This window comes from Strix uralensis, chromosome 32 (assembly GCF_047716275.1).
Source record: "Strix uralensis isolate ZFMK-TIS-50842 chromosome 32, bStrUra1, whole genome shotgun sequence".
NCBI lineage: Eukaryota > Metazoa > Chordata > Aves > Strigiformes > Strigidae > Strix > Strix uralensis.
This window is the reverse complement of record NC_134003.1, coordinates 2,722,775-2,745,930: the sequence shown is the minus strand read 5'-3', so window position 1 is coordinate 2,745,930 and position 23,156 is coordinate 2,722,775. Positions and strand designations below refer to the sequence as shown.

General features: G+C 65.2%; 7 protein-coding genes across 14 annotated transcripts in view; 4 read left to right on the top strand and 3 right to left on the bottom strand.

The window, feature by feature from the left end:
- The first annotated feature begins 339 nt into the window (after nt 1-339).
- RBM8A (RNA binding motif protein 8A) lies at nt 340-2,859 on the top strand. The gene is made up of 6 exons (XM_074853028.1): nt 340-438; nt 863-922; nt 1,163-1,240; nt 1,448-1,584; nt 1,778-1,914; nt 2,332-2,859. The coding sequence occupies exons 1-6, from the start codon at nt 372-374 to the stop codon at nt 2,375-2,377; spliced, it is 525 nt and encodes a 174-aa protein (XP_074709129.1). The 5' UTR covers nt 340-371; the 3' UTR covers nt 2,378-2,859.
- On the bottom strand, nt 2,859-4,929 carry LOC141936193 (gonadotropin-releasing hormone II receptor-like). Its single transcript, XM_074852989.1, has 4 exons — nt 4,347-4,929; nt 4,043-4,247; nt 3,436-3,842; nt 2,859-3,276 (listed from the first exon to the last, which is right to left on the bottom strand). Exons 1-4 carry the CDS (start codon nt 4,827-4,829, stop codon nt 2,971-2,973), a joined length of 1,401 nt encoding a protein of 466 aa, XP_074709090.1. The 5' UTR covers nt 4,830-4,929; the 3' UTR covers nt 2,859-2,970.
- A 1,567-nt stretch (nt 4,930-6,496) lies between these two features.
- Nucleotides 6,497-9,439, bottom strand: ANKRD34A (ankyrin repeat domain 34A). Its single transcript, XM_074852990.1, has 2 exons — nt 9,177-9,439; nt 6,497-8,389 (listed from the first exon to the last, which is right to left on the bottom strand). Exon 2 carries the CDS (start codon nt 8,324-8,326, stop codon nt 7,034-7,036), a length of 1,293 nt encoding a protein of 430 aa, XP_074709091.1. The 5' UTR covers nt 8,327-8,389; nt 9,177-9,439; the 3' UTR covers nt 6,497-7,033.
- Nucleotides 9,440-10,067: 628 nt separating this feature from the next.
- POLR3GL (RNA polymerase III subunit GL) lies at nt 10,068-12,232 on the top strand. The gene is made up of 7 exons (XM_074853027.1): nt 10,068-10,269; nt 10,381-10,510; nt 10,943-11,011; nt 11,130-11,186; nt 11,311-11,384; nt 11,510-11,623; nt 11,711-12,232. The coding sequence occupies exons 1-7, from the start codon at nt 10,150-10,152 to the stop codon at nt 11,795-11,797; spliced, it is 651 nt and encodes a 216-aa protein (XP_074709128.1). The 5' UTR covers nt 10,068-10,149; the 3' UTR covers nt 11,798-12,232.
- A 3,073-nt stretch (nt 12,233-15,305) lies between these two features.
- TXNIP (thioredoxin interacting protein) lies at nt 15,306-19,016 on the bottom strand. 2 transcript variants are annotated; one of them, XM_074852993.1, is made up of 8 exons: nt 18,545-19,016; nt 17,513-17,585; nt 17,264-17,411; nt 16,837-16,939; nt 16,463-16,719; nt 16,218-16,374; nt 15,973-16,121; nt 15,306-15,871 (listed from the first exon to the last, which is right to left on the bottom strand). In XM_074852993.1, the coding sequence occupies exons 1-8, from the start codon at nt 18,792-18,794 to the stop codon at nt 15,836-15,838; spliced, it is 1,173 nt and encodes a 390-aa protein (XP_074709094.1). In that variant the 5' UTR covers nt 18,795-19,016; the 3' UTR covers nt 15,306-15,835. The 2 variants fall into 2 exon arrangements, with proteins under 2 accessions (XP_074709094.1, XP_074709093.1); XM_074852992.1 differs by having other exon boundaries at nt 16,463-16,939.
- The window catches only part of LOC141936392 (uncharacterized), a 6,773-nt gene continuing 2,409 nt past the window's right edge, over nt 18,793-23,156 (top strand). Inside the window, exons 1-6 of the mRNA XM_074853301.1 lie at nt 18,793-18,802; nt 19,178-19,352; nt 19,532-19,646; nt 19,759-19,949; nt 20,939-21,093; nt 21,646-22,382. Of these exons, the coding sequence (XP_074709402.1) occupies nt 18,793-18,802; nt 19,178-19,352; nt 19,532-19,646; nt 19,759-19,949; nt 20,939-21,093; nt 21,646-22,382 (1,383 nt within the window). The remainder of the gene's footprint in view (nt 18,803-19,177; nt 19,353-19,531; nt 19,647-19,758; nt 19,950-20,938; nt 21,094-21,645; nt 22,383-23,156) is intronic.
- LOC141936204 (uncharacterized) overlaps nt 21,862-23,156 on the top strand; it is a 26,284-nt gene continuing 24,989 nt past the window's right edge. For 5 of the 7 annotated variants that reach the window (XM_074853020.1, XM_074853017.1, XM_074853011.1 and 2 more), the window contains exon 1: nt 22,329-22,466. The gene's annotated coding sequence lies outside the window, so the exon portion shown is untranslated. Of the gene's footprint in view, nt 22,011-22,328; nt 22,467-23,156 lie in introns of those variants that run through there. The other 2 variants (XM_074853014.1, XM_074853015.1) reach the window with 2 other exon arrangements.

Sequence of the window (23,156 nt, the reverse complement as noted above, 5' to 3'; positions counted from 1 at the left end):
CCTCTCCTTTGAATGGTCCCTGCGCAGGGACTCGCACTGCGGGAGCAGCCAGACTGGTGTCACCCCCGGTGGGTGACAGTGGTCCCCAGTATGGCCCCAGTTTGCGGAGAGAGGCGCTCCCTCCCTTCCCAGCATGGCAGTGCGGGCGGGACGAGACGCGTTGACCTCCCCAAGATGGCGGCGTGGGCGTTTCCGCCGCACACCCTCCCCAAGATGGCGGCGCGGGCGTTTCCGCCGTACACCCTCCCCAAGATGGCGGCGCGGGCGTTTCCGCCGTACACCCTCCCCAAGATGGCGGCGCGCGGCGCGGCCGTACTTCCGGCGCGCCTCCCGGCGTGCACCGCGGCACCGGCGGCAGCGGGAGCGGCAAGATGGCGGACGTGCTGGATCTACATGAGGCGGGAGGCGAGGACTTCGCCATGGACGAGGATGGCGACGGTGAGGGCGGTGCTGGGGCTGTCCGCTAACGGTCCGGCCCCACCGACCGGCCTGTCCCGGTTCCGGCCCAGCGCCTCCTCGCCTCGGGCCGGCCCGGGGGGTCCCGCCTCCTCCCGCTTGGGGCCCAGCTCCCAGCCGCGTCCCTGTCACTCCGGGACCTGTCACCCCCGGCCCTGTGTCGTTCCCCCTTCGCAGTCCCTGTTGGAGGCCGGTTCATCTCGGGTTCATCCCCACTTCGGGCCCGGTCTCCTTCCCTTTGGGGTCCCCCCCAGCCAGTCCCGGTCCGATTCTCTCACCTCCCCGCAAGTCTCGGTGCCAAGTCCGGCCCGGGGGGACTGTCCCTGGCCTCGGGGGGCCCTGTCTGACCCGGGGCCGTGGTCTGGGTCCCCTCCTCGGTTCTGACCCTCTCCCCTCTCTCCCTCAGAGAGCATCCACAAGCTGAAGGAGAAAGCCAAGAAGCGGAAAGGCCGAGGCTTCGGCTCAGGTGAGGAGCACCCGACGCGCTCAGCCACGCCGGGGTCTGGGGTGTCCCCCACCCCTCCGAGCCTCAGTTTCCCTGTTTGGGTGAAACGCTTCCCCCAGAGCCACTCGGAGAGCGGTTTGGTGTCACCCCCCTGCTGTCGTCGTGCTTTGGGGGCGTTTTAAATGGGTTTGTGGTTGTCTGGGCCCTGTTGTCCTCCTGAGTGATGCTACCGGTTGCCCATTTCTCTTTCCCCGTGCCCAGAGGAGGGCTCGCGGGCCCGCGTGCGTGAGGACTACGACAGCGTGGAGCAGGACGGGGATGAGCCGGGCCCGCAGAGGTGTGAGTATCCCCGGGGGCACCTTCCCAGCCCTCCCCGCGGGCGCTTCACTGGAGGGAGGGGAGACGGCGGGGGAACGCGGGGTCTTTGGCTCCGTATCGGGGTTCAGACCTCGCTGGGACGGAGCCTTCCCCCGCCTTGCCAGGGTTTATTTTGGGCTACGCCAAGAGCGCAGGTCTCTGGTAACTCTTACCCCTTCCACGCCGCAGCGGTGGAGGGCTGGATTCTCTTCGTCACGGGGGTTCACGAGGAGGCGACAGAAGAAGACATCCACGACAAATTCGCCGAGTACGGCGAGATAAAAAACATCCACCTCAACCTCGACAGACGCACGGGCTACCTGAAGGTAGGAGGGGGTGCTCAGCGCCGCCTGCGCTCGCCCCTCGACCTCCGTTTTGGCTCGCGGGGTGTTTGAACGGCGGCTGGACGCGACGCCCGCTCGCGCTGCCGCGGAGGCCGGGAGGATTATTCCTGTATCCGGCCGCTCCCCGGGGCTCCCCCTCTGCCGCGGCTCACGCTCTCTCCCTCCCGCCCCGCAGGGTTACACTCTGGTCGAGTACGAAACCTATAAAGAGGCGCAGGCGGCCATGGAGGGGCTGAACGGGCAGGAGCTGATGGGGCAGCCCATCAGCGTGGACTGGTGCTTCGTGAGGGGCCCCCCGAAAGGGAAGAGACGGTAAGAGCCGCGCTGTGAGCCCGAGCCGAGAAAACTGGGGTGAATCTGGAAGGCTTTGGGTTGGGAGGGACCTTTGAAGACCGTCTCGATGTTTTCTGCTGGGTGTCACCCGCAGCCCTGCTGAGGGCACGCCCCGTCCCCCCTCTCCGTCCTACGAAGGGTGTTACGGTCCCAGTACGGGACGCTGGTTGTTACTGGTTTCCACTTGGACGTTGAGCTGTTGGCCGGAGCTCTGTAACTCCTCGTGTGTCCCCCCAACAGTCCATCCCTCGCTCCTGTAGCTCTCCCAGCGTAGAGGTGACCGTGTACCCAGGGCGATGACATCACTTATCCCCTGATGACATCACTCCGTAGAAGAGTGACATCACCACATTGGTAGAAATACCAATAAACCACCCGATTCACTCTCTCTTCCAGGGGCGGGCGCCGACGGAGCAGGAGTCCGGACAGGAGACGCCGATGATGGATCCTCATTTCCACCCGTGCGTTCCAAGTCCAAACTGGGGGAACTGGGAGGGAAAAGGGGGGCGGGGCGGGGTTTGTATGTTGGGAACGGGGCATTTGGAGGAGTAAAAAAACCAGTTCATCGGCTTCTTACAAGATTTTATTGTTTTTAAACGAGAAAACTCGAGTTGAAGAAGCAAAACCTGAGGTTTCGGGGGGTCGCTGTCTCTGGTGGTCGCGGCAGATGCGGCCCCTGGGCCTGGTTACGCCCCAAACCGCGACGTTTTTAAGCGTTTTGTTACACCTGCGAGTGACCTGGCTGCTCTTCTTTTGGAGAGAAGTTTTCTGTACCCCAGGCAAAGGTTCCTTAAATCACCCGAGGGGTTTCTTCTGTTGGCTTTACGGTTGCGAGTGAACTCGGCCTTTTAAATAACTGATTTTGTGCAAAATTGTCCTCTCGTTATTTGTCCTTAATTAAACATTCTGAGGAGCTGTCACCGAGCCCCGGTTCCTTTCCTGCCTCTGCTATTTCTAGATTTAAAACCAGTCGATGTCACCGCCACGGCTCTGGATCTCGGGGCTGGCAGGACCCGTTGAAAAAGCGCTTTTTCCTTAAAATAGTGTTTGGAAGCGACGGGTTTGTTCCACCGTGCGGGTCGGCGGGCTCGCGGCGTAGCTCGGCTCCGGTAGCGTTGAGTTCTCCCCAGCGCGGGTGAAGGGGCTCATTTTAAATTCAAATATGTTTTTTTTTTTTTTTTTTCCCCCTAAGGAGCCCTCGTGGTGTTTTTTAAAGGGATTTTTGACGCAGGTTTTCCCCGACACGGGGCGCTTTGCTTCTGGCTTATCGCCGGTGCCGTTAGACCCTGCCCGGCGCGGAAACGTGCCGGTGAAACCATCCCGTGGCGCAGAGACAGGCTCCTGCTGCGAAAATAACGGGGAGTTTATTGCTGAGCGGCTTTGTGGGGGCACCCCCACCCCACTTCGGGGGGGTTTCCCCGCGCTCTGCCGGCCTCCCCGTCACATGGAGCTCTCCGCCGGCCTCCCCCGGCACGGCTCACAGCTCCGTCCCGCCGTCACCTCCAGCTCCTGTTTTGGGGATCCCCCCAGGCTGCTCCCGGTTCTCCCGGCCGCGGCGGAGACGCGACAGGAGCCGGCGCGGGCGGCGGCTTCCTCGCGGCGGCGGCTGCGGCGGCGGCAAACGCGCCACATTTCCCTGCGGAAATGCACCGTGAAGAGCCCGTAGACGAGCGGGTCCAGGCAGGTGTTGAAGAGGCCGAAGAGGAAGAGGATGTGGCTGAGAGACGGCGGCACCGTCTCCCGCGTCAGCATCTCGGGGGAGAACCAGTACCAGAGGCCCAGGAGGTAGTAGGGCGTCCAGCAGACGATGAAGGTGAGGACGATGACGATGGACATCTTGAGCGTCCGCATCCTGGCCCGGGGGATGTTGTCGCAGGAGCGGCGGAGCTGGATCTCCCGGGAGGCGACTGCGGGGCGGAAACGGAGCCGGAGGTAGCGGCGGGAGAGGAAGAACGCGTCGCCCGGCGGTTAATTAAGAGCGCTGCGTTAACGAGCTGGGGAGAGGGGACCCGAGCGGGGGCGCCGGACCCCAAACGGAGCGGCGGGAGGTGAAGAAGGAGAACGGTGACGGAGGAAGGGTCGGGGAGCGGCGCCGGCGCGTGCTCACCGCGGGCGTCCCCGGTCCTGCCCGAGATGGCGGCGAGGATGCGGCCGTAGCAGAGCAGCATCACCAGGAGCGGCAGGAGGAAGAGGAAGGCGAAGGTGAACATGTTGTAGAGCGTCTCCTGCCAGTGCGCCCCGAAACTGCCCACCGTCGCGCACTGCACGAAGCGCCGCGGCCGCCGCCGCCTCACCGTGCGGAAGACGAACGCCTGCGAGGGGGCCCCCGCGGGGGCTGTCAGCGCCCGCCCGCCCTTCCTCCTCCTCATCTTCATCCCCGCTGAGGCCTCCCCGGCGCTTTTCTCACCCACCTGGGGCAGAGCCAGCACGGCGCTGAGCGCCCACGCCGCGCCCAGCATGGCCTTGTTGCGCCGCTCGGCGCGAGCCACCGCCAAAGGGTTGACGATGGCGGCGTGCCGGTCGACGGCGATGACGACGGTGACGAAGGCCGAGGCGTACATGGCGGCTAATTTAAGGAACATAAGCCCCCGGCACGCCGCCTCCCCCCCGTACCACTGCACGGTGACGTTCCAAGCGGCGTCCAACGGCATCACCACCACCGTCACCAGCAGATCGGCCGCCGCCAGGTTGGCCATCAGGACGCGGACGCGGGGTGGCCGTCGCGCCCGGGCCACCGACCAGAGCACGGCCCCGTTGCAACAAGCCGAGGAGAGGAAGAGGAGGCAGGTGACTCCCACCCGCACCTTGGCGGCGGTGGAGAAGGTGGGCAGCGGGACGGGCTCCTCGCCGGCGCCCGCGCAGCTCCGGTTCCCCGCCAGCCCGGTGACGTTCATGGTGGCCGGAGCCCGGGGACGCGCTCGGGCTCGTCCCCGCAGCAGGACGTGGGGACGTTCGGCATTTTTGGGGGTTTGCCCCCGATTCTGCCGGCGCGTGTCCTGAGTTTTGTCAGGTCTCAGCCTGGGGGGGGCGGGGTGGGACCCAGGTCAAGGAGCCCACCGCTGAGGTCCCCCCCCCACCCCTCCCTGCCCAGGTCACCCCCAGGACCCTTCAGCACCCAGCGGGATGAGGCCAGTCACCCGTGTCCCCCACCATCACCCCGGCCGTGTCCTTCCTCCTCCTCCTCCTCCTCGCCCTGGGAATAACCCTGCGGGGGGTTTGAAAATCCCTCGTGTCACCGAGAAAGGGACAGTGGGGGGGGGGGGGGGGCTGCTCCCCATCCTCATGTCTGACCCCCCAGGGCCCCCCTGCGGGGTGTTTTTATCCAGCTGAGCTTTGGGGGGGGGTGGGAGGGGACGGGGAGAGGGCCTGGCTGTCCCCTGGGTGCTGTCCCTGTGTCCCCAGCCGTGCCCTGGGGCAGTGTCCTCCACCCTGCGCCCCCCCCCCCCCCCCCCCGTCCCCAGCAGTGGTCCCAGGCAGCGGGGGTGCCCCCATGCCACTGTCCCCAGTCCCACTGGTGTCCCCACCCAGCGGTGTCCCCTGACTGTGCCCCCCCAGCAGCAGCAGGACCCCCCAGCAGTGGCCCCAGCTCCAGCAGTGGCCCCCCAGTGTCCCCCAGCCCCGACAGTGTCCCCCAACAGTGTCTCTCATCCCTGGCAGTGCCCCCCCACAGTGTCCCCAAACCCCAGCAGTGTCCCCCAGCCCCAGCAGTGTCCCCCAGCCCCAGAAGTGCCCCCCAGCAGTGTCCCCAAGCCACACCAGTGTCCCCCAGCAGCGTCCCCAAGCACCACCGGTGTCCCCCAGCCCCAGCAGTGCCCCCAGCGCTGGCAGTGCCCCCCAGCAGTGTCCCCCAGCCCCACTGGTGCCCCCCAGCAGTGTCCCCCAGCCCCAGCAGTGTCCCCCAGCCCCGGCAGTGCCCCCCAGCAGTGTCTCCAAGCCCCACTGGTGCCCCCCAGCAGTATCCCCCAGCCCCACTGGTGCCCCCCAGCAGTGTCCCCCAGCCCCACCAGTATCCCCAGCACCGGCAGTGTCCCCCAGCGCCAGCAGTGCCCCCCCAGCCCGGCAGCCCCCCCGGTGCGGTACCGCTCTGCAGCGCTGCCCGGCCACGCTTTGCCGCAGCCGGTGCCGCCAGCGCCCGGCACAGCCCAACCTCCCGCTGCGGCACAAGGCCCGGCCTCGGCCTCGCCGGGGGGCCACGGGCCCCACGCCCCCCCCGGCACAGCGCTACCCCTCGGGGGGCCCAGCCAGCGCCCCCACTTCCCTCCCCACCCCCCACCCCGGGGGGGCCAGCACGGGGCCCCGTGGGGGCTGGGGCACCCTGTCCCACGGCCACACCGCAGCTCGGGACCCCCCCACATCTGCAGCCTCTTCCTCCCCCACCCCCCAACTCTGCCAGCAAAACCCCTCGGGGTCCCTGTGCCCAGATGTGCTGGCACCCAGATGTGCTGCCCCCCCACCCTGCCCGGCCCCCCCAGAACTCGGAGACGGGCTGAGCTGAGCTGGGGCCTTTATTCACCAGGACGCCGACAGCGTGTTCCCCCCCCCCCCCCACCTGCTCCCACCCTGGCACCCCCTCGCTGGGACCCCGTGCCCCAAAACCAGGGGGAGAACCCCCCCTGGGGAGGGACCGTCGGGGGGCACGGGGGTCCGGCGGCTGATATTGCTCACAGCACCCAGCCCCGCGCAGCGCCTGGCGCCGGCGAGGACGTGGGGACCCCCAAATGTGGGGCAGGTCGGGCAGTTGGCGGCTGCTGCCGAGGTCCGTAGGGAAAAGCGCTGCTGGGAGGATGAGGAGGGAGCAGGAGGAAGATGCAGGGGAGCTCGGAGAGAGGGGACTCGCGGGCTCCTGAAGGAATTTGGGATCGTGCAAAGTTTCTGCCAATGGCAGCAATGGAAGAATTGTCGTATGCCTGCAGTCATCAGTAGGGTTCAGAGTGAACGTTGCCACCGCCTGCACAAAGAGGATCCACGCTGGCATGAGAGCAGCCGGGCAGGGCTGGGGGTGATCCCTTCACGGGGGGGGTCCCTGAGGACGCTGGGAGAGGGTCCCAGGCATCCGGGTGCCACTCCGGTGGGGGACACACGGGACACGGGGGGGTCCCTAACTGCCCGGCTCCGGGGCCGCGCTGCTCTGGAAGTTGGCCAACTGCCGCATCTCCTCCGTCTGCATCGAGTGGCGGCGCAGCAGCTTGCGGCGACCCTTGGGCGAGCCGGGGGCCGGGGGGCCGCGGGGGCCAGGGGGGTGCGGGCCAGGGTGCAGGGGGGGCAAGAAGCCAGCCCTCCCCGGGGCCAAGGGCTCCAGCAAGAGGGTGCCGGAGCCGCGACGCTCCAACAAACCAGGCGGGCGCCGGCGGGTGCCGGGGGGGGACTCGGCGGCCGGCAGCGCCATGACCTCCACCTCGGGGGGTTCCCAGCGGGGCGGTTTGACCCGCGCCGTGTCGGGGGCCGTGTTGCGCCGCGCCAACGGGCAAGCGGGGGGCACCCGCTCGGCCCAGGCGGCCCCCGGCAGCCCCGCCGCCTCCCGCCCCTCCACGCTGTGCCGCCGCGGGCGCCCGCCCAGGCTCAGCCCCTCCATCCCCGTCACCAAACGCTCGGGGGGACCCCGCGGCCCCTCCGACCCCGGGGCCACCAACCCCCAGGGCTCCGAATTGAGGCGCTTCAGCGGCCGGCCCCGGGCGCGCGGCGGCTCCGGTACGGCGCTGACCGGTGCCGGCGGCGGCGGCGGGAAGCAGAAGACGTCCCTCTCCTCTTCTTTCTCGCTGCCGGCCGGCGACGCCGCCGTCCGCACCTCGATGTCGGAGGGCGACATGCAAAGCGCCGGCGAGCGTTTTTCCTCCAGGCCCGGCGACGGGGGCGAGTTGAGGTATTGCCGCGTGGTTTTGGTACCCGAGGGCGAGGTGTCGGTGGTGATGATGATCACCTCCTTCCCCCGGGCCTTGCAGGCGTCCAGCAGCACCTGCAGCGTCTCGCGGTCGCCCCGGTTAATGGCGTAAACCAAAGCGGAGGCTCCGGCGTAATCGCGGGCGCTGGGATCGGCGCCGTGAGCCAACAAAACGGCGGCGACCGCCGGGCCGGCGCGTTCGGCGCAGGCGTGCATCAACGCCGTCTTGCCGGTTTTATCGGGGATGTTGGGGTCGGCGCCGTTCTCCAGGAGGTATCGCACCATGCGGGGTTGTTCCGGCGGGTCGGCGTAGCCGGCCCGGCACGCGGCCATCAGCGGCGTTTGCCCGGCGGCGTTGCCCTCGTTGATGTAGGCTCCCCCTTCCAACAAGAGCCGCGTCAGCCGAAACTTGCCCTGCGCCACGGCCCGCAGCAGCGCCGACCCGTCCGCCGGTAACGGGGTTAAACCGGGGGGGCCGGCGGTGCCGGGGGGGCGCCGGACGGGGCTGGGCATCGCGGCGCTCACGGCAGCGGCGATGGCGCGTGGGGCGGCTGCTCCGGGAGCGGCTCCCGCTCACTGCAACGGGACACGGGGTGCACGATGAAGCCCCCCCCTGCCCCGTTCCCACACCCCCCCTCAATGAGCCCCCCCGCCCCGGCTCCCTGCCTCAGTTTCCCCAGCTGGGGCCCACCCAGGGGACGGTTCCTGCGGGTGTCACCGCAGCCCGCGGTGTCCTGAGCCCCCCCCCGGGGCCTCTCTGCCGCTGCCACCTGCCCGTGTCCCCCTTCCACCCCCCCTCCCGCTGCCTGTGACCCCCCCCGCCTGTCCCCTGCCTCTATCCCCTCCCGTGCTCCCCCAAATCCCCTCCCGCACCCCCTCCTTGTACCCCTCATCCCCCTGCCTGATCCCCCTCCTGCATCCCCTGCCTGTGCCTCCCCTGCATCCCCTGCCCGTACCCCCCCCCGCTCCTGCAGCCCCTGCCTGTACCCGCATCCCCTGCCCGTACCCCCCGCCCCCTTCCTGCACCCCCCATCTTGTCCTGCATCCCCCCTGCATCCCTGCCCGTACCCCCACCCCCTCCTGCATCCCTGCCTGCACGGTTCCATGGTGACGGCAGCTCATCCCGCTCCTCTGACCAGCCAAGAAAATGGGGGAGAAACCACCAACCTTCCCACTCCCCCCAGTTCATCGCCCCCACTGGTGAACCGCCCCCCCCCCCCCCCTCGCCTTCCCCCCGTTGCCACCGAGCCTGGGCCCGGCACTCGGGGCTGCACCGTTCCCCCCCTGTTAGGGGGGACACCCCAGAGAGGGGACCCCCCCCCTACCCCAACCCCTTTCTCTCCCCCATCCCTTCTTCTGTTACCATGGTAACCGGAGCGGGGTATCCCTCAGCGACGGGTCCCGGTCCCGGGTGTCCCGGGGATGGAGGTGTCGGGGACATCGGCCGGTGGCCGCCATCCCGGCCCGCCGCCGGCGTGGCGGGAGGGGGGGGCGGGAGTGCGGGGGGGGGGAGGCAGGGGAGGTTATTTGGAGGGTTTTTCCCCCCCCTGCATCGCTATTTTTGGCAGCCGCTGGCGCGGGGAGCGCTGGAGCCGGATGAATCACTCGGCGGCGCAGGCAGCGACGAACCCGCTGCGCCGAGCTGCCTGCGCGGGGGGGCGGGGGGGGGGCACAAGGCAGCGGGGGTGGGGGGCACAGCGCGGGGGAGCTGGGGGACACGGGGAGGGGGGTCCCAGAGCAGCGGGGCTGAGGATTACGGGGTATCGGAGATTGGGGGGGGGGGGGCATGGGGCAGCGGGACTGGAGGGACCAGCGCAGTGGGGCTGGGGGGGGCCATGGGGTATCGGAGATTGGGGGGGGCCGTGGGGCAGCGGGACTGGGGGTCACGGGGGCCGTGGGGCAGCGTCGGGGGGGGTCACAGCACGGGGGCGGGGCGCCCTGGGGATTTGGGGGGGCCACGGGGGAGCGGGGCTGGGGGGGCGCTGAGACGCCCCAGGGCAGCGGGGCGGGGCGGAGGGGGGGGGGGCAGAGGCGCCTCCGCGCCCCCTTTTCCCGCCCCCCCCGCCCCGTCCATTCATCCCTTCCCTCCTTCATTCATCCCTTCCCTCCTTCCCCCCGCCCCGCCCCTTCCCTCTGACTGACTCCGCCCCCCGCAAATCAGCGCCCGCGCTGCCGCGCGCGGCCACGCCCCCTCGCGTCACCGCCACGTGCCGCGGCCGCGCATGCGCCGTGCGAGGAGCGGGAGGGGGGGCAGACACACACCACCGGGGGGGGGGCTGCCCTGTGCGTCCCCCCCGCTTCATCCCCAGCGCCCCCCCGGCCCCCCCCCCCCAGCCATGGCGGGTCGGGGCCGGGGCCGCGGCCGCGGGCAAATGACCTTCAACGTGGAGGCGGTGGGGATCGGGAAGGGGGACGCGCTGCCCCCCCCCACCCTCCAGCCCTCCCCCCTCTTCCCGGTGAGTCCTTAAGGGGGGGGGGGGGTGTCCCCGATTTGAGGGGGGGGTCCCCAGGGGCGCTGAGCCCTGGCGCACTCGCTGCATGTGTGTGTGTGTGTCCCCCCCCCGCAGCCGCTGGAGCACCGGGCGGCGCCGCTGCCGGGGGGGGAGGAGGGCGAGTACATGCTGGCGCTGAAGCAGGAGCTGCGGGGCGCCATGAAGGGGCTCCCCTACTTCGTCAAACCCGGGGCGCCCCGGAGAGGTACCGCGGGGGGGGGGGGGGGCACACCCCGACCCCCCCGCTCCGATCCGCCTGCGCCCCCCGTTTGAGCGGCGGGACACACACGCTCTTACATAGCGCCCCCCCCCCCCCCCATAACCCCCAGCCCCACTTTCGTGACCCCCTACACACCGTTGTGCCCCGCCCATTTTTGTGACACCCCCCCCCCATTTTTGTGACACCCCCTCCCACTTTCGTGACCCCCCCCCTCACTGTTGTGACCCCCCCAAACTGGTTTGTCATCCCCCCCCCCCCCAGCCCCGCAGCACCCGGCCCCATTGTAGCCATTTCCTTGCGTGTCCCACGAGTGTCCCCACCCCCCCGCAGTGACCCCCCCACCCCACTGACCCCCACACACCCCACTGACCCCCCCCCACCCCGCTGACCCCCCCTTATCGCCCCCCCCCCCCCCAGATATCGAGCGCTACTCAGACAAGTACCAGATCTCCAGCCCCGTTGACAGCGCCATCGACTGGAACCCAGGTTTGGGGGGGGGGGGGACAGGACAGAGGGGACCGAGGGGGGGGGCTGGGGACCTGGGGGGGGGTCGGGGGGGGGGGCTGGGGGGGGGCCTGATCCAGCCCCTCGCTCTGCCCCACAGACTGGAGGCGGCTGCCGCGGGAGCTGAAGATCCGGGTGCGGCGGCTGCGGAAAGGCAGTGAGTGTCCCCCGCCATTGTCCCCCCCCCCCTCATTGTCCCCCCCCCCGCCATCCCCTCCGTGGGGCCGGACTCTGCCCCCCCGGGGGGGTAACGCTGCCCTCTGCCCCCCCCCCCCGCCCAGGGACCACCATCCTCATCCCCAAGTGCAAGCAGCGGGTCGCCCTGGACAAGGAGGAGGCCATTAAGAAGCTGGAGGTAACGAGGCCGAAGGCTCGTCCCCTGGGGGGGGGGGTGTGTGTCCTCTCTGGGGTGGCCCGGTTGGATTTTGGGGTGTCCCCCCCCCCGGTTTTAACACTGTGGGGGCTCCCCCCCCCCCCCAGAGCCTGGAGAAGAAGGAGGAGGAGGTGACGTCGGAGGAGGAGGAGGAGAAGGAGGAGGAAGAAGAAGGGAAGGAAGAGGAGGAAGAGGAGTACGACGAGGAGGAGCACGAGGAGGTGAGTTGTGAGGGGGGGGCACGGGGGGGTGGGAACATCCCTGGGGACACCCCTGACCCCCCCCGTATCGTGTGTGTCCCCCCCCAGGAGACCGACTACATCATGTCCTACTTCGACAACGGGGAGGACTTCGGCGCCGACAGCGACGACAACATGGACGAGGCCGTTTACTGACACCCCCCCCCCCCCCCGGGGGGACACGGGGGGGCCCCTGTCCCCCCCCAGGACACGGGGGGGCCCCCTCTCACACCCCCCCCATACAGACACTGGTGTCCCCTGTCCCTCCCCCTGCAGCCTGCAGGTGGTGCTGGTGCTCCAGGGATGGGGGGGGGACATGGGGACACCCCCCTCCCCCCAACCTGGGGGGGTCCCGCGGGGCTCCCAAACTTTTTTTTTGGGGGGGGGGGGGGGGAAGGACCCCCCGGTTTTATCCCCAAGCCAGCGGTGGGTAGGACCGTCCCTTCCAGAGGCAGTTTTGGGGGGGGGGGCTCCCTCAAACCCCTCCCTTGTGCCCCCCCCCCCCCCTTTTTTGCAGCAGCTTTTTAACATTTATGATTTTTATTTTTTCTTAAAAAACGAATTTTGGGTGGATTAAAGTGGATTTGTGTATTTCCAGCTTGTCTTGTCCCGTGGCCTCACCCCCCCCGCCCCGGGATTTTGGGGTGGGGGGATAATGGGGTTCTCACACTGCGCCCTTGTGTGTACAAATCCCCAGCTCCTGGAGTCAGGGGATGCAGCAGCACCGTGTCCCCCCCCCCGCCCCCACGTTGTCCCAGGGCTGTGGGGGCAGCTCTGGGTTCTGGGGGGGGGGGGGGGAAGTGGTGTGAGAAAGGTGGTTTTGGGGAGAAAAGTGGGGTTTTGGGGGAAAAGTTTTATTGAGGGGAAGGTGGGTTTTTTTGGGGGAAAAAGGTGTTTTATTGTGGGGGGGAAAAGGGTTTTATTGGTGGGGAAAAGGTGGTTTTTTTGGGGGGAAAGTATTTTTTGGGGGGAAAAAAGTTTTATTGGGGGAAAGGTGGTTTTTCTGGGGAAAATGGTTTTTTGTGGGGAAAAGGTGATTTTTTGGGGGAAAAAGTTTTGTTGGTGGGGAAAAGGTGTTTTTTCTGGGGAAAAGGTGTTTTTTGGGGGAAAGGGGGTTTTTTGGGGGAAAAGTTTTATTGGGGGGGAAAAGGTGGGTTTTTTGGGAAAAAGTTGGGGGAAAAGGTGGGTTTTTTGGGGGGAAAGGTGTTTTTTCTGGGGAAAAGGTGATTTTTGGGGGAAAGGGGGTTTTTTGGGGGAAAAGTTTTATTGGGGGGGAAAAGGTGGGTTTTTTGGGAAAAAGTTGGGGGAAAAGGTGGGTTTTTTGGGGGAAAAGGTGTTTTTTCTGGGGAAAAGGTGATTTTTTGGGGGGAAAAGGTGATTTTTTGGGGGGAAAAGTTTTGTTGGTGGGGAAATGGTTTTTCTGGGGAAAAGGTGTTTTTTGGGGGGAAAGGGTTTTTTTGGGGGAAAAGTGTTTTATTGGGGGGAAAAAGTGTTGGGGGGAAAAGGTGGGGTTTTTTTGGGGGGCAAAGGTGTTTTTTCTGGGGAAAAGGTTTTTTTGGGGGGGGAAAGGTGTTTTTCGGGGAGGGGGGAGGTGTTTTGTGCCACGGGCCAAGGCCGGGGCGGGGCGGGGTCGCTCACATGAAGCTCATGTGATGGGGAAGCGCTGCCACCCCCCCCCCCGCCCCCCCCCCCGCCCCCCCCCCTCCCCCGGCCGGTTCCTGTTTGCGGCGGATTTTCAGGCTCCGAGTGATAAAAAAAAAAAAAAAAAAATCCCCGACCAGAAGCGGCCGCTCAGCAAAACCCGACACTTGTTCCCTCCCGCCTGCGCCCCCGCTTCCTGCGCGCCCCCCCCCCCCATCACGGGACTCCAGGAGGTGGCGATTTCCCACCTCCAGCCCCCGGTGTGGGAAGGGGGAATTTGGGACCGGGGTGAGGTGGGGGGGGGGGGGGGAGCTGCCGCAAATCCCCTGGGAAAGGAGCTGGGGAGGGATTTGGGGGTGTCGCCCCCCCCCGCCACGGGCCAGGCTCGTGCCTCAGTTTCCCCGGCGGCGCGTGGGGCTCCCGCTGCCCCCGCGGAAGGGGTGGGGGGGGGGGGTGTCGGTCCCAGGGGGGTTTGGGGGGTTTGAGTGTGACAGATCCCCCCGGCCAGGACCCCCAGCGCCGCCCCGAGTCACCAAGGGGAGACGGAAAACTGTGAGGGGCAGGAGTGCGGGCAGGAAAGGCAGGAGTGTGGGCAGGAGCAGGAGCACAGGTAGGAATGCAGGCAGGAGTGCAGGCAAGTGTGGGCAGGAGCGTGGGCAGTGTGGGCAGGAACGCAGGCAGGAGTGTGGGTAGGAGCAGGGGCAGGAGCACAGGTAGGAATGCAGGCAGGAGCGTGGGCAGGGAAGCAGGCAGCGTGGGCAGGAGTGTGGGCAGGGAAGCAGGCAGCGTGGGCAGGAGCACAGGCAGGAGCAGGGGCAGGAGTGCGGGCAGGAGCAGAGGTAGGAATGCAGGCAGGAGTGGGGGCAGGAATGCAGGCAGGAGTGGGGGCAGGAGTGCAGGCAGTGTGGGCAGGAGTGCAGGCAGGAGTGCAGGCAAGTGCGGGCAGGAGCAGGGGCAGGAGCGTGGGCAGTGTGGGCAGGAGCACAGGCAGGAATGCGGGCAGTGTGGGCAGGAGTGTGGGCAGGACCAGGAATGCGGGCAGTGTGGGCAGGAGCACAGGCAGGAATGCAGGCAGTGCAGGCAGGAGTGCGGGCAGGAGCAGGGGCAGGAGCGTGGGCAGTGTGGGCAGGAGCACAGGCAGGAATGCGGGCAGTGTGGGCAGGAGCACAGGCAGGAATGCGGGCAGTGCAGGCAGGAGTGCGGGCAGGAGCAGGGGCAGGAGCGTGGGCAGTGCGGGCAGGAGCAGGGGCAGGAGCGTGGGCAGTGTGGGCAGGAGCACAGGCAGGAACGCAGGCAGTGTGGGCAGGAGCACAGGCAGCAGGCCCTGGCAGCGCCTGCCACTGCCTGTGTGGGGAGGGGCCCCGGCCCTGTGTGTCCCCCCCCCCCCCACTCCGGGCCCTTTGTCCCAGCTGGGCCGGGGCCAGCACCGGCCTCGTGCCAAGAGCTGGGGCCAGCGCGGGGGGGTGGGACATCGCACCCCCCCCCCCTTTTTTTTTTTCCTAGGAAATCACTATTTTTGGCCCAATTTCGCTGCTTCCCCAGCTCGCTGCAAATACCCCCCCCCCATGTGGCCTGGGCTGGACTGAGGCCTCACAATACCCCTGGGGGGGCCCCCCCGGCTCAGCCCCCCCCCGCCCATACTGGGACTGACCCCTCACCCACTTGGGGGGCAGCCAGGGCCCAGCCCCCCCCCCAGGGACACTGAGGCAGGGGGGTGCCAAGTCGGGGAGGGGTGAGGGCGCAGAGCCCCCCCCCCAAGGTCAAGGCTGTTTTCCTCCCAGGTGTCACCTTTCACCTACATCCCCCCAAAAAAAGGGCTGGGGGGGCCCCCCTGGTCCCCCCCCCCACGTGCCTCAGTTTCCCCTCACGGTTTTTGGGGAGCAGAGCCCAAGAACACTGGGGGGGGGGGGGGGGGGGGTGTGAGAACATAATTAGCAGCTGCCCCGTTAACGAGCGGCCGCACCCAAAGGGCCCTCACAGGCCGTTTTGGGCCCCCCCCAAGGTCAAGTCCAAGAGGCTTCAGGACCAGCTCGTTTCCATCTTTATTAAAAACGTCGCCCCCCAGGGGCGCACAGAGCATCAATAGTACAAAATAGATTTTTTTTTAAAATTTTTCTCCCTCCCTCCCCTCAAAAAAAAAAAAGAAAAAAATACAAAACAGTACAAAAGTTCTTCACGACCTTGACCTTGCGGCTGCCAGAGGCGGCCGGTGGGTTTTGGAGCCGGGATCCGCCCCGACCCCCCCCCCCCCGCCCCGGCTTTGGCACCGCGGCTCGAAGGCATCACAACGGTGATTTTTTGGGACATTTTGGGGGTTTTTTGTTCTCCCCCCTTCTCCGGTTTTTCAGCCTCTGGGCTCCCCGAGCCGCCGCGGGGCCTCTGGGCCCAACCAAGGCCAAATCTCGGTAGCGACGGCGGCGCCTCCTCCTCCTCCTCCTCCTCCTCCGCGCGCGCCGAGCCCTCACCGCTGCCCGGCGTCCGGCACCGGCGGAATTCCAGAGTCCAGGAAAAGCGGGAGCGGAGCCGCTGCCCCCCCCCTCCGCGCCGCGGCGCTCACTGGACGTTGTTGTTGGCCACGCAAGGATCCACCTGCGGCCGAGACCAAAGTTTAATTAATCCCAAGCCTAAACGCCGGCCTGTCTCGGCACAGGCCCCCTGCCCCAGCCCAGGACAGGGCCCCCCCCCCTCACCTCCGTGTAGGTGGGCGGCGGCATGAACTTGAACTCGGGGGCGTACATGAAGATGGGGCTGTCGAAGCTGTCGGACTCCTCCAGCAGGGGGGTGGTGGGGCTCTCCAGGCGATGGTCCTCGGGGACGATGTCCAGGTAACACGGGGGGGCTGTGGAGAGACCCCGTCAGTTCCCCCCCATCATAACCCGCCTTAAATCCCCCCCCCAAAAACTCTCGAGGGGTGGGTGCAGGGGGCCCAACTCACCTTCCGGGGCGTCCGGGAGGTTCAAGTCCACCCAGCTCATCTCGGAACTGGTCTGACTGGCCATGCTGGAGCTGCGGCTGCCGATGCCCGAGCGGCTGCCGATGACGAGCGGCAGCTCCAGGAGGATTTTTTTGGAGCCGGGGACGCTGACGTAAATCTGCCGGGACGAGGAGCGGGAGCGTGAGGGAACGGTCGCGGGCTCGCTAACGAAGCGAGGCGGGTTAACGAGGCGGCGAGGGGCTCACCTGCAGGAAATACTCCACGCGCAGGATGTTGCAGCCCAAGATGGAGGGTTTGAGCTTCTTGACGCGGATGGTTTTGCCGCGCCAGGACTCGGAGGAGCCCGAGATGATGTGGTTGCCGCGGACGCAGGTGAGTTTCTGGGCGAAGACCTTGGTCTGCCCGTTGGCCAGGTACGTGTGTTTGGCCACGATGGCGGCTTTGGGCACCACGATGCGGGAGCAGGTGTTCTCGAAGTCGGCGTTGATGCAGATCTCGTCACCTGGTGACAGAAGCACCACCGGGATTGGTTTTTTTTCTTTTTTTTTCCCCCCTCCGGAGGTTTTTAAGCCGGAGACGCGCAGGTGCGGGTCGTCCCGCCGCCCCTCTCTCCCCTCACCTTCACAAAAGCCCTTCCTGTCGATCTGGGCGCTGACCGACACGCGCCCGTCGGGAATGAACATGCAAGTCACCTTCTTCTCCTTCTTGGCAGCGACCGGGGACTGTGGAGGAAGGAGGCCGTTAGTCGGGCGAAACCCGCCCGCCGTCCCCACCCCGCTCCTCCTTCTGCAAGAGAAGCTGCCGGTCCCCCGCCAGGTTCGAGCGTCCCGCGGCCGAGGGGAAGCAGAGCGAGCGCCTGGCTTTAGCTGCCTCGGCGCATCTACGAGGAACTAGGACTTCTTAAGGACTAAGTATTTAATCCGCGCTCAGCAGCAAAGCCTATTAGAGGAGCCTTAGCGACAGAGGTCGGCCTGACCCTCCCCAGGGGCTTTTCTCCCCCGAAACGCCCACGACACCCAAACCTCTCCCGGTGAAGCTGCACTGACCAGCAACTCCGGAGTGTTCACGTCCACGGGATCCATCACCTCGAAGCGCTTCTTTATCTCCTGCGTGGGAACGGACGGGCGCTCCAGGAAGGCCTTCACCCAGTAATCCACAGAGCCGTACTTTCCCTTGAAGCTGGTACCCAGCGGCCTGGGGGGAGAGAGACGCTCGTTAGACACGTCTGGCAACAGGAGGATTTCCCGTCGCAATCCTCATTTAGTTTTCAGAGGCGGCGTTTGTCTCGTACTCACCCCTGGGGAAGCTCGAATCCGAATTTGTACTCGTATTTGTTCCCGGGTCTGAGGATGACAGAGCCGTCCCCATCTGGGAAGAGAAAAGGGGAAGGGAAAGCTCAGCCACGGGTCTGTTCTCCAGCATCCTCCTCTGAGCCGCTCGCAGTGACGGAGCCCAGCGCCGCGCAGGCTCCAGCTGCGTTAGGCTCTTTGCTAAGAGCTGCCCACACCTGTCCCCCAAGAACGGCCCGAGCCGCCGCCGCCGGCGTCTCGAAGCAGGGAGACGCCGCTTGTTTCATCTCACTTCTTCTTTCGACATCCCCATCCGACGCCGGAACACGGCGTCCTGGGGCGCCTCAGTGCCCCGTCCCCTCGCCACACCCAACTTCCACTTTGCGGGAATATCGAGGACCCACTTCTCCCCCCCCGGCGCTATCTCTATCCCCAGGACTTGACGTCACCCCAGTTATCTCTCAGGACACTCTGCCAAGTCCCTATCGCTCCCCTTCCCCGCAGCCAGCCAAACAAGGAGGCTGCTGGAGGGAGCAAAAACTCCCTGTCTCGGGCGAGACCTCCCCTTGCCGCCCCCCGACCACCCCCCCGGCCCCTCCTGCCTCCGCGACCGAGGCCACGGCCAGTACTCGCTGCCTGCGGGCACGCACCCCGGCTGCCTGTGCTGCCAGCCAACACCCAACGGCTTCTCTCTGCTCCAGCAAGCAGCTTGTCCAGCTTTTTGTTTTGTTTTCGAACTTTGAACTTGACTCAGCCAAGACCTGTTGTCCTCTGCCCCGTCAAGAGCTTTCGATGAATTTGCTCGTTTTCTCCTCAAATTCAGGCACTGTCCCATCCCACTTCGGGCTCAGCGCTGAGGCCCGACACCAGCGAAACACCGCGACTCCTCACCGCAGCGCTGGCCCGCTCGACGCGTGCCCCGAGGAGACTCGCTCCAGCCTCCCCAACCACTGGCCCACGGCCAGTTTTCAACCCCTTTTCTCCCCACCACCACCTCTTGCCCCCCCCAACTCCCTTCTCCCAGCCCCAGACCCTCACCAGTGGGCTGCTCCTCCAGGGTGAGGACGTCCTCGAAGCGCAGGTACTCCATCTCCTGCCTGCACTGCTGGGGGCCCTTGGCCCAGTTGACTTTGGCCACCCCGCAGGCCAGCACCTTGACGGAGCTGACGCGAGTGACCTCGGCCACCTCCACCAGCACGCGCCCGGCCACCTTCTCCCCGCTGCAATAAACCTTCTCAGGCTCGCTGAAAGCCATCAGGAAGGTCTTCACTTTCTTGAACATCACCATGGCTGAGGGTGAGAGCGGGGAAACGCTCCTGAGAAACCAGCGAGGGCGAGAACCGCGGGTTTTTTTTCCCCCCGAAGAGGAAAAAAAAAAACCACCCTGGGACAGGCTGATTTTAGTCAAAAAAAAGGCAATTTAACCCTCCGCTTGAGAAAAGCGAAGGGGCTAGGCAGGGCTGCTGCGCGCCACAGCCGGTCCGCGCCGCTCGCTGCCCTCAGCGCTTTGAAAGCGGCCCCCACCAGCCGCGGCCCTTTTATAGCCTCCGCCGCCCCGCCCACCCCCCGCCCACGCTTGTTGATGCCAGCAGCTCCACGCCGAGGGCGCGTGGCCAGGCGTGCTGCTCGCGTGATCAGCGCTCCCATTGGCTGCCGCCGCCTTGTTTACAGCCCCGCCGGCCAATCAGCGCGCGAGGCGAGGAGCGTGGACAGCGTGTGAAGGAGCGGCGAGCTGGTGTTCCAGGGAGAGGAGGGTGGGTGAGGGGGACGGAGTGACGGCGACGCAGACCAATGGGGAGCGAGGACGGGCCGTGGCGGCGGCCAATGGCGGCGCGCGGAACGGGCTGTAATGGCCCGGGCATGAGGGAGGGGAAAGCCCCTCAGGGTGGGTGCGTGCCCAGTTTGGGACCCACTGGGCTGGGCGCTGCTGTACTGGGCGAACTGGGAGCGGCTTGGCAGGGCCTCTGCTGCTCCCCTCACCCCTCAGGGGGCTTCCTTCCCCCTTTCTCAGTCCCCCCCACCCAGAGCAGCCTGGGGTTATTCCCACAGCCCCCCCCAGCGCCGACCTCCCCTCAGCCAGCGCCTGAGGCGTTTCCTCAGCCCACCCCGTGGTACCCCTCTTCACCGCGCATTGTTTGAGGTAAATAAGGACAGATTTGGGGTAGGGGATCGAGGCCTGACACTGGGGGCCTCTCTCCATCCTTCTGGGGTGTCGTGGAGGGGATTTCACCCACCTCTGCCGCTTGCCACAGCCCCCCACGACCACCCGACGGGGGACCCGCGCCCCGTCCCCGCCCGCTGCGTTTCGGGGACCCTCCCCACGCGTCCTTCCCAGAAATACCCCGCAGCGTGCCGTCATCCCGCTAAAAGGGAAGCGCCACAACCCCTTCTGGATCCTTCGAGTCTTGAAGGAGGCGGAGGGGGGGGGGGGACATGACAGAAAGTAGCTGGTGATAAAATCTGAGGCAGATGTTTATTTTTAAGATGGCCATGTCTAGATGTTTCTCGCCGTTCGCCCTAGAAAATGAAGGATTTGTCTTTGTCAACAACTCTACTGTGGTCTAAGAGAGAGCAAACAACCACATCCTTCCCATAAACTGTGCCCGGGGCAGGTCCCTCACCCCAGTTTTCCAGCTGGGATTTGGGGAGCGGGGACAGTCGTGTTGTTCCCCACAGGAGGCTTTTGACTCGGAGAAACCCTCGAGTTTCCCTTCCTAGATCATTTTTGCTGAGCAGACATTCCTCCCTGACAGGCGGGGGCTGTTTTGCCCTTGGTTTTAAAAGCTGTTTAATGCTTTTACAGCTCAGGAAAACACGGGGAGTGGAGGAAACGGGAGAACAATATTTCTGGAGCCACCCAACAAAGCAGGAGTGGATAAACGGGGCCTTCCAAGCCCTCCCCACCCCACATGAGGAAAAGGGATGTGTTTTTGTCAGGAGTTGTTTCCCTTGTCCTTCGGAGCTTGTTTGTCCGTGTGTTCCTGGCACGCTCTGTGCTTTTCTTTCTCTGCCATCCCCTCCTTTCCCCAGAGTTAATTCACACCTGTTAGTATAAACTGATAAACCGGCCAGATAAACTGTAGGGCATAAACTGTTCGCCTGCCAAACTCGAGGACAAATCTCCTTACTGGGAGAGAATTATTTCACAATTAGGCACGTAATGGAGGAGCTGCACCTTTTTCCTGCCGCCTCTGGTCCCGGCAAGCTCGCCCCGTTGTCTCCTGCCGAGCGCTAGGAAAAAAGGGTGCCGGATTAAGGAAGAATTGCGGATTTGTTCTAATTTGGCAAAACGAGGAGAGCTCTCTTTCCAGCCTTGCCAGCTACGGGATATTTGATCCCAAAGACCCCAGCCTGGATCTGCGCCCGGCATTCCCTCAGGAGCCGTGTTTACGGTCTCTCTCTCCGGTTTCCTTCGGTGCCCGTCTTCCCAAGGAAGATGTATCCAGCCCATGGCCGCTCGCTCTTGGACAGTGAAACGCATTCCAGCAATGTCAAAGGACGATCGAGTCCTAAACCAAAGAGCTTGCCAAAGACACGGTCCAAGGCACGTTCCACAGCCCCGATCCTCTCCAAATTACTCTTTATCTGTCCGTCAGCTTTTGCCCTTTGCTCTCCTGACTTCTATCTGGCTGGAAACGCCTCCCCGGCCCTTCTGCAGAAGAAGGAACAGCTGTAATTTCCTCAGGGCTGAGACTTGGTTCACAAGGTTTCCCACGCGAGCAGCACCCTGGGTTAAGCAAGGCCTTTGGAAACGATGAAGAATTTTAGCTTGTAAAAAGGAAAGCGTCAAAACCTCACGTTTCCTTCTAAAAACAAGGGCACCAGAAGAGAAGCCACTTGGATTTCTAGGCAGAGCTCTTGGGGGGCTTCCTTGCTCCCACTAAGGATTTTTTTTAAGGCATTCGCCCCCCTCTCAGCTCATTTCCCACGGGGATCATTGGAGGATCCCCCCCCACTTCACTGAGAGCAAAGCTGCTGCCGAGGGTGGACGGGGAGCGTGGCCAGAGCCTTGTCCCGTCCCGGCGTGCCTGGCCGGGGGCGAGGGACAGCGAGGAGAGCTGCGTGACTAACGTTATCCGCCGGGGATAACCGGGTTCAAAAGCAGCAGGGTTGGGCTGAGCAAGAAACCAGGCCCTGAGGTGACTCACGGAAAGCCGGGGCTGCTGCCTGGGTCACGGAGAAGGAATTGGGTAAGGCAGAAACTGGGCACGACAACAGCTTCCAGCGCCATGCGCCGTGCCGTGCCCTGCTGGAAACTGCCCTTATTCCCACCATCCATCTGAATCCTGCCAGTAATAAAATCCTGACTCAGATAAAAGCCTTTTTGGTTTTTTTGTTTGTTTTTTCCTGGTCCAGCTTATCGGGAGCTGCCACCCATCGTTGCCTGGAGAAGCCACGCTCGTCTCGTGGCAGGCTGGCCTTTGTCCCCTCTGCCAGACGACCGGCTGCCACTCTGAACCGCTGGGAGAGCTGGTGGGTGCCTGCAGGAGGCTGCAGCTTCTCGGTGCTGTTTTCTCCCGTTTTTTTCACCATATATGGTTGCTTCCAGCAAATTCCAGGCGGGGAGGTGGGGGAAGAGAGGGACGCGAAGGGATTCACAACGGCCCGAGCAAAGGGACAGAGTGTGCCTGGTGTGCGGTCGAGAGCGGGAGCCAGGGCGGAAAAGGCATTTCCTCTGCGAGGTTGTTTATGTACAGGGAACGTAATAAATAAATCCCCCGCTGACTGCGTCGGGTGCGTGTGGCTGCAGCGAGAAAACGAGGGACTGTGGGACTGGGGTGGCTCCTGGAAAGCCGCCGCTTGTCCCACGCTCGGCTTCTCGCTGCTCACCTTTGGCTGTGGCCACGGCGGCGGTTCGACAGCCCGAGATTTCGAGGTTTGAAAGCAGGCGGTGAAGCGAGGGCAGCGTTCTCCGTTTCAGTTTCTAAATGAAACCAGCAGTTTTGGGGAGGATGTTAAGGTTTGTGGTGCCTGGCTTGCGGCGGGGGCACAGCACCGCTGGGTGGCTGAGGGGAACGGGGCTGGTGTTTGAGAGCTCCTCAGGGATCTGCCGGGGACGGGCTGGAAGGCTCTCAGGGCAGATCCCCCTTGGGGCTTTCCAAAATCAGCTTTTTTGGTGGCTTTCGCCCGCAGCGATGGCGTGTGTCACCGCTGTGTTCCGTAGCGCTGCGCAGGCCGCGTTCCGTTTCGAAACGCTTTGTGGCAGCCGTATCACGGATCGGGATCCCCTCTGCCCCTTCCCCATCCCCGCTGAACGGGGAGAAGTCCCCTCAGGGCTCGGGCGTGAGGACTTCACCCCCCAAAGCCCCGAGTTTCCAGCCTCTGCCGAGGAGTGCGATGCGAAAGCCCTTCCCTGGCAGATGGTTCTTTGCCCTGGTGGGATTTCTTCACTTCTTTTCTGGCCAGCTTGTGTTTTGCAACAGAGGAAGGGGAAAGCCACAGCGAAGTGTCAGCAGCCTGTGATAAGAGACTGAACTCAGTCATCCATAAACAAGGAGGAATTTGAATTCAGAGTTTGGGATGTCCTGTGTCTGTCGTCTGGTCTGGGCAGGAAAGCTCCCTTACACCAGTTCTCTCCTCCAGCTGGGAGAGCGTGACCCCTCCCGGGCTCCCGGCGCACGGCAGGGCCGGCGGAACCCGCGGCTCCCGG

What these genes read in the sequence shown, in the direction of transcription:
- RBM8A (XM_074853028.1), top strand. Translation starts at nt 372, where the DNA reads ATGGCGGACGTGCTGGATCTACATGAGGCGGGAGGCGAGGACTTCGCC. An exon ending in AGGCCGAGGCTTCGGCTCAG is followed by an intron (nt 923 to 1,162) that starts GTGAGGAGCACC and finishes CCCCGTGCCCAG; the next exon opens with AGGAGGGCTCGCGGGCCCGC. An exon ending in CCCCCGAAAGGGAAGAGACG is followed by an intron (nt 1,915 to 2,331) that starts GTAAGAGCCGCG and finishes TCTCTCTTCCAG; the next exon opens with GGGCGGGCGCCGACGGAGCA.
- TXNIP (XM_074852992.1), bottom strand. Translation starts at nt 18,794, where the DNA reads ATGGTGATGTTCAAGAAAGTGAAGACCTTCCTGATGGCTTTCAGCGAG. An exon ending in CCTGGAGGAGCAGCCCACTG is followed by an intron (nt 17,586 to 18,544) that starts GTGAGGGTCTGG and finishes TTCTCTTCCCAG; the next exon opens with ATGGGGACGGCTCTGTCATC. An exon ending in CCTCCCGGACGCCCCGGAAG is followed by an intron (nt 16,122 to 16,217) that starts GTGAGTTGGGCC and finishes GTCTCTCCACAG; the next exon opens with CCCCCCCGTGTTACCTGGAC.
- LOC141936193 (XM_074852989.1), bottom strand. Translation starts at nt 4,829, where the DNA reads ATGAACGTCACCGGGCTGGCGGGGAACCGGAGCTGCGCGGGCGCCGGC. An exon ending in CCGTGCTGGCTCTGCCCCAG is followed by an intron (nt 4,248 to 4,346) that starts GTGGGTGAGAAA and finishes GCCCCCTCGCAG; the next exon opens with GCGTTCGTCTTCCGCACGGT. An exon ending in CAGGACCGGGGACGCCCGCG is followed by an intron (nt 3,843 to 4,042) that starts GTGAGCACGCGC and finishes TCCGCCCCGCAG; the next exon opens with TCGCCTCCCGGGAGATCCAG.
- POLR3GL (XM_074853027.1), top strand. Translation starts at nt 10,150, where the DNA reads ATGGCGGGTCGGGGCCGGGGCCGCGGCCGCGGGCAAATGACCTTCAAC. An exon ending in ACCCGGGGCGCCCCGGAGAG is followed by an intron (nt 10,511 to 10,942) that starts GTACCGCGGGGG and finishes CCCCCCCCCCAG; the next exon opens with ATATCGAGCGCTACTCAGAC. An exon ending in GCGGCGGCTGCGGAAAGGCA is followed by an intron (nt 11,187 to 11,310) that starts GTGAGTGTCCCC and finishes CCCCCCGCCCAG; the next exon opens with GGACCACCATCCTCATCCCC.
- ANKRD34A (XM_074852990.1), bottom strand. Translation starts at nt 8,326, where the DNA reads ATGCCCAGCCCCGTCCGGCGCCCCCCCGGCACCGCCGGCCCCCCCGGT.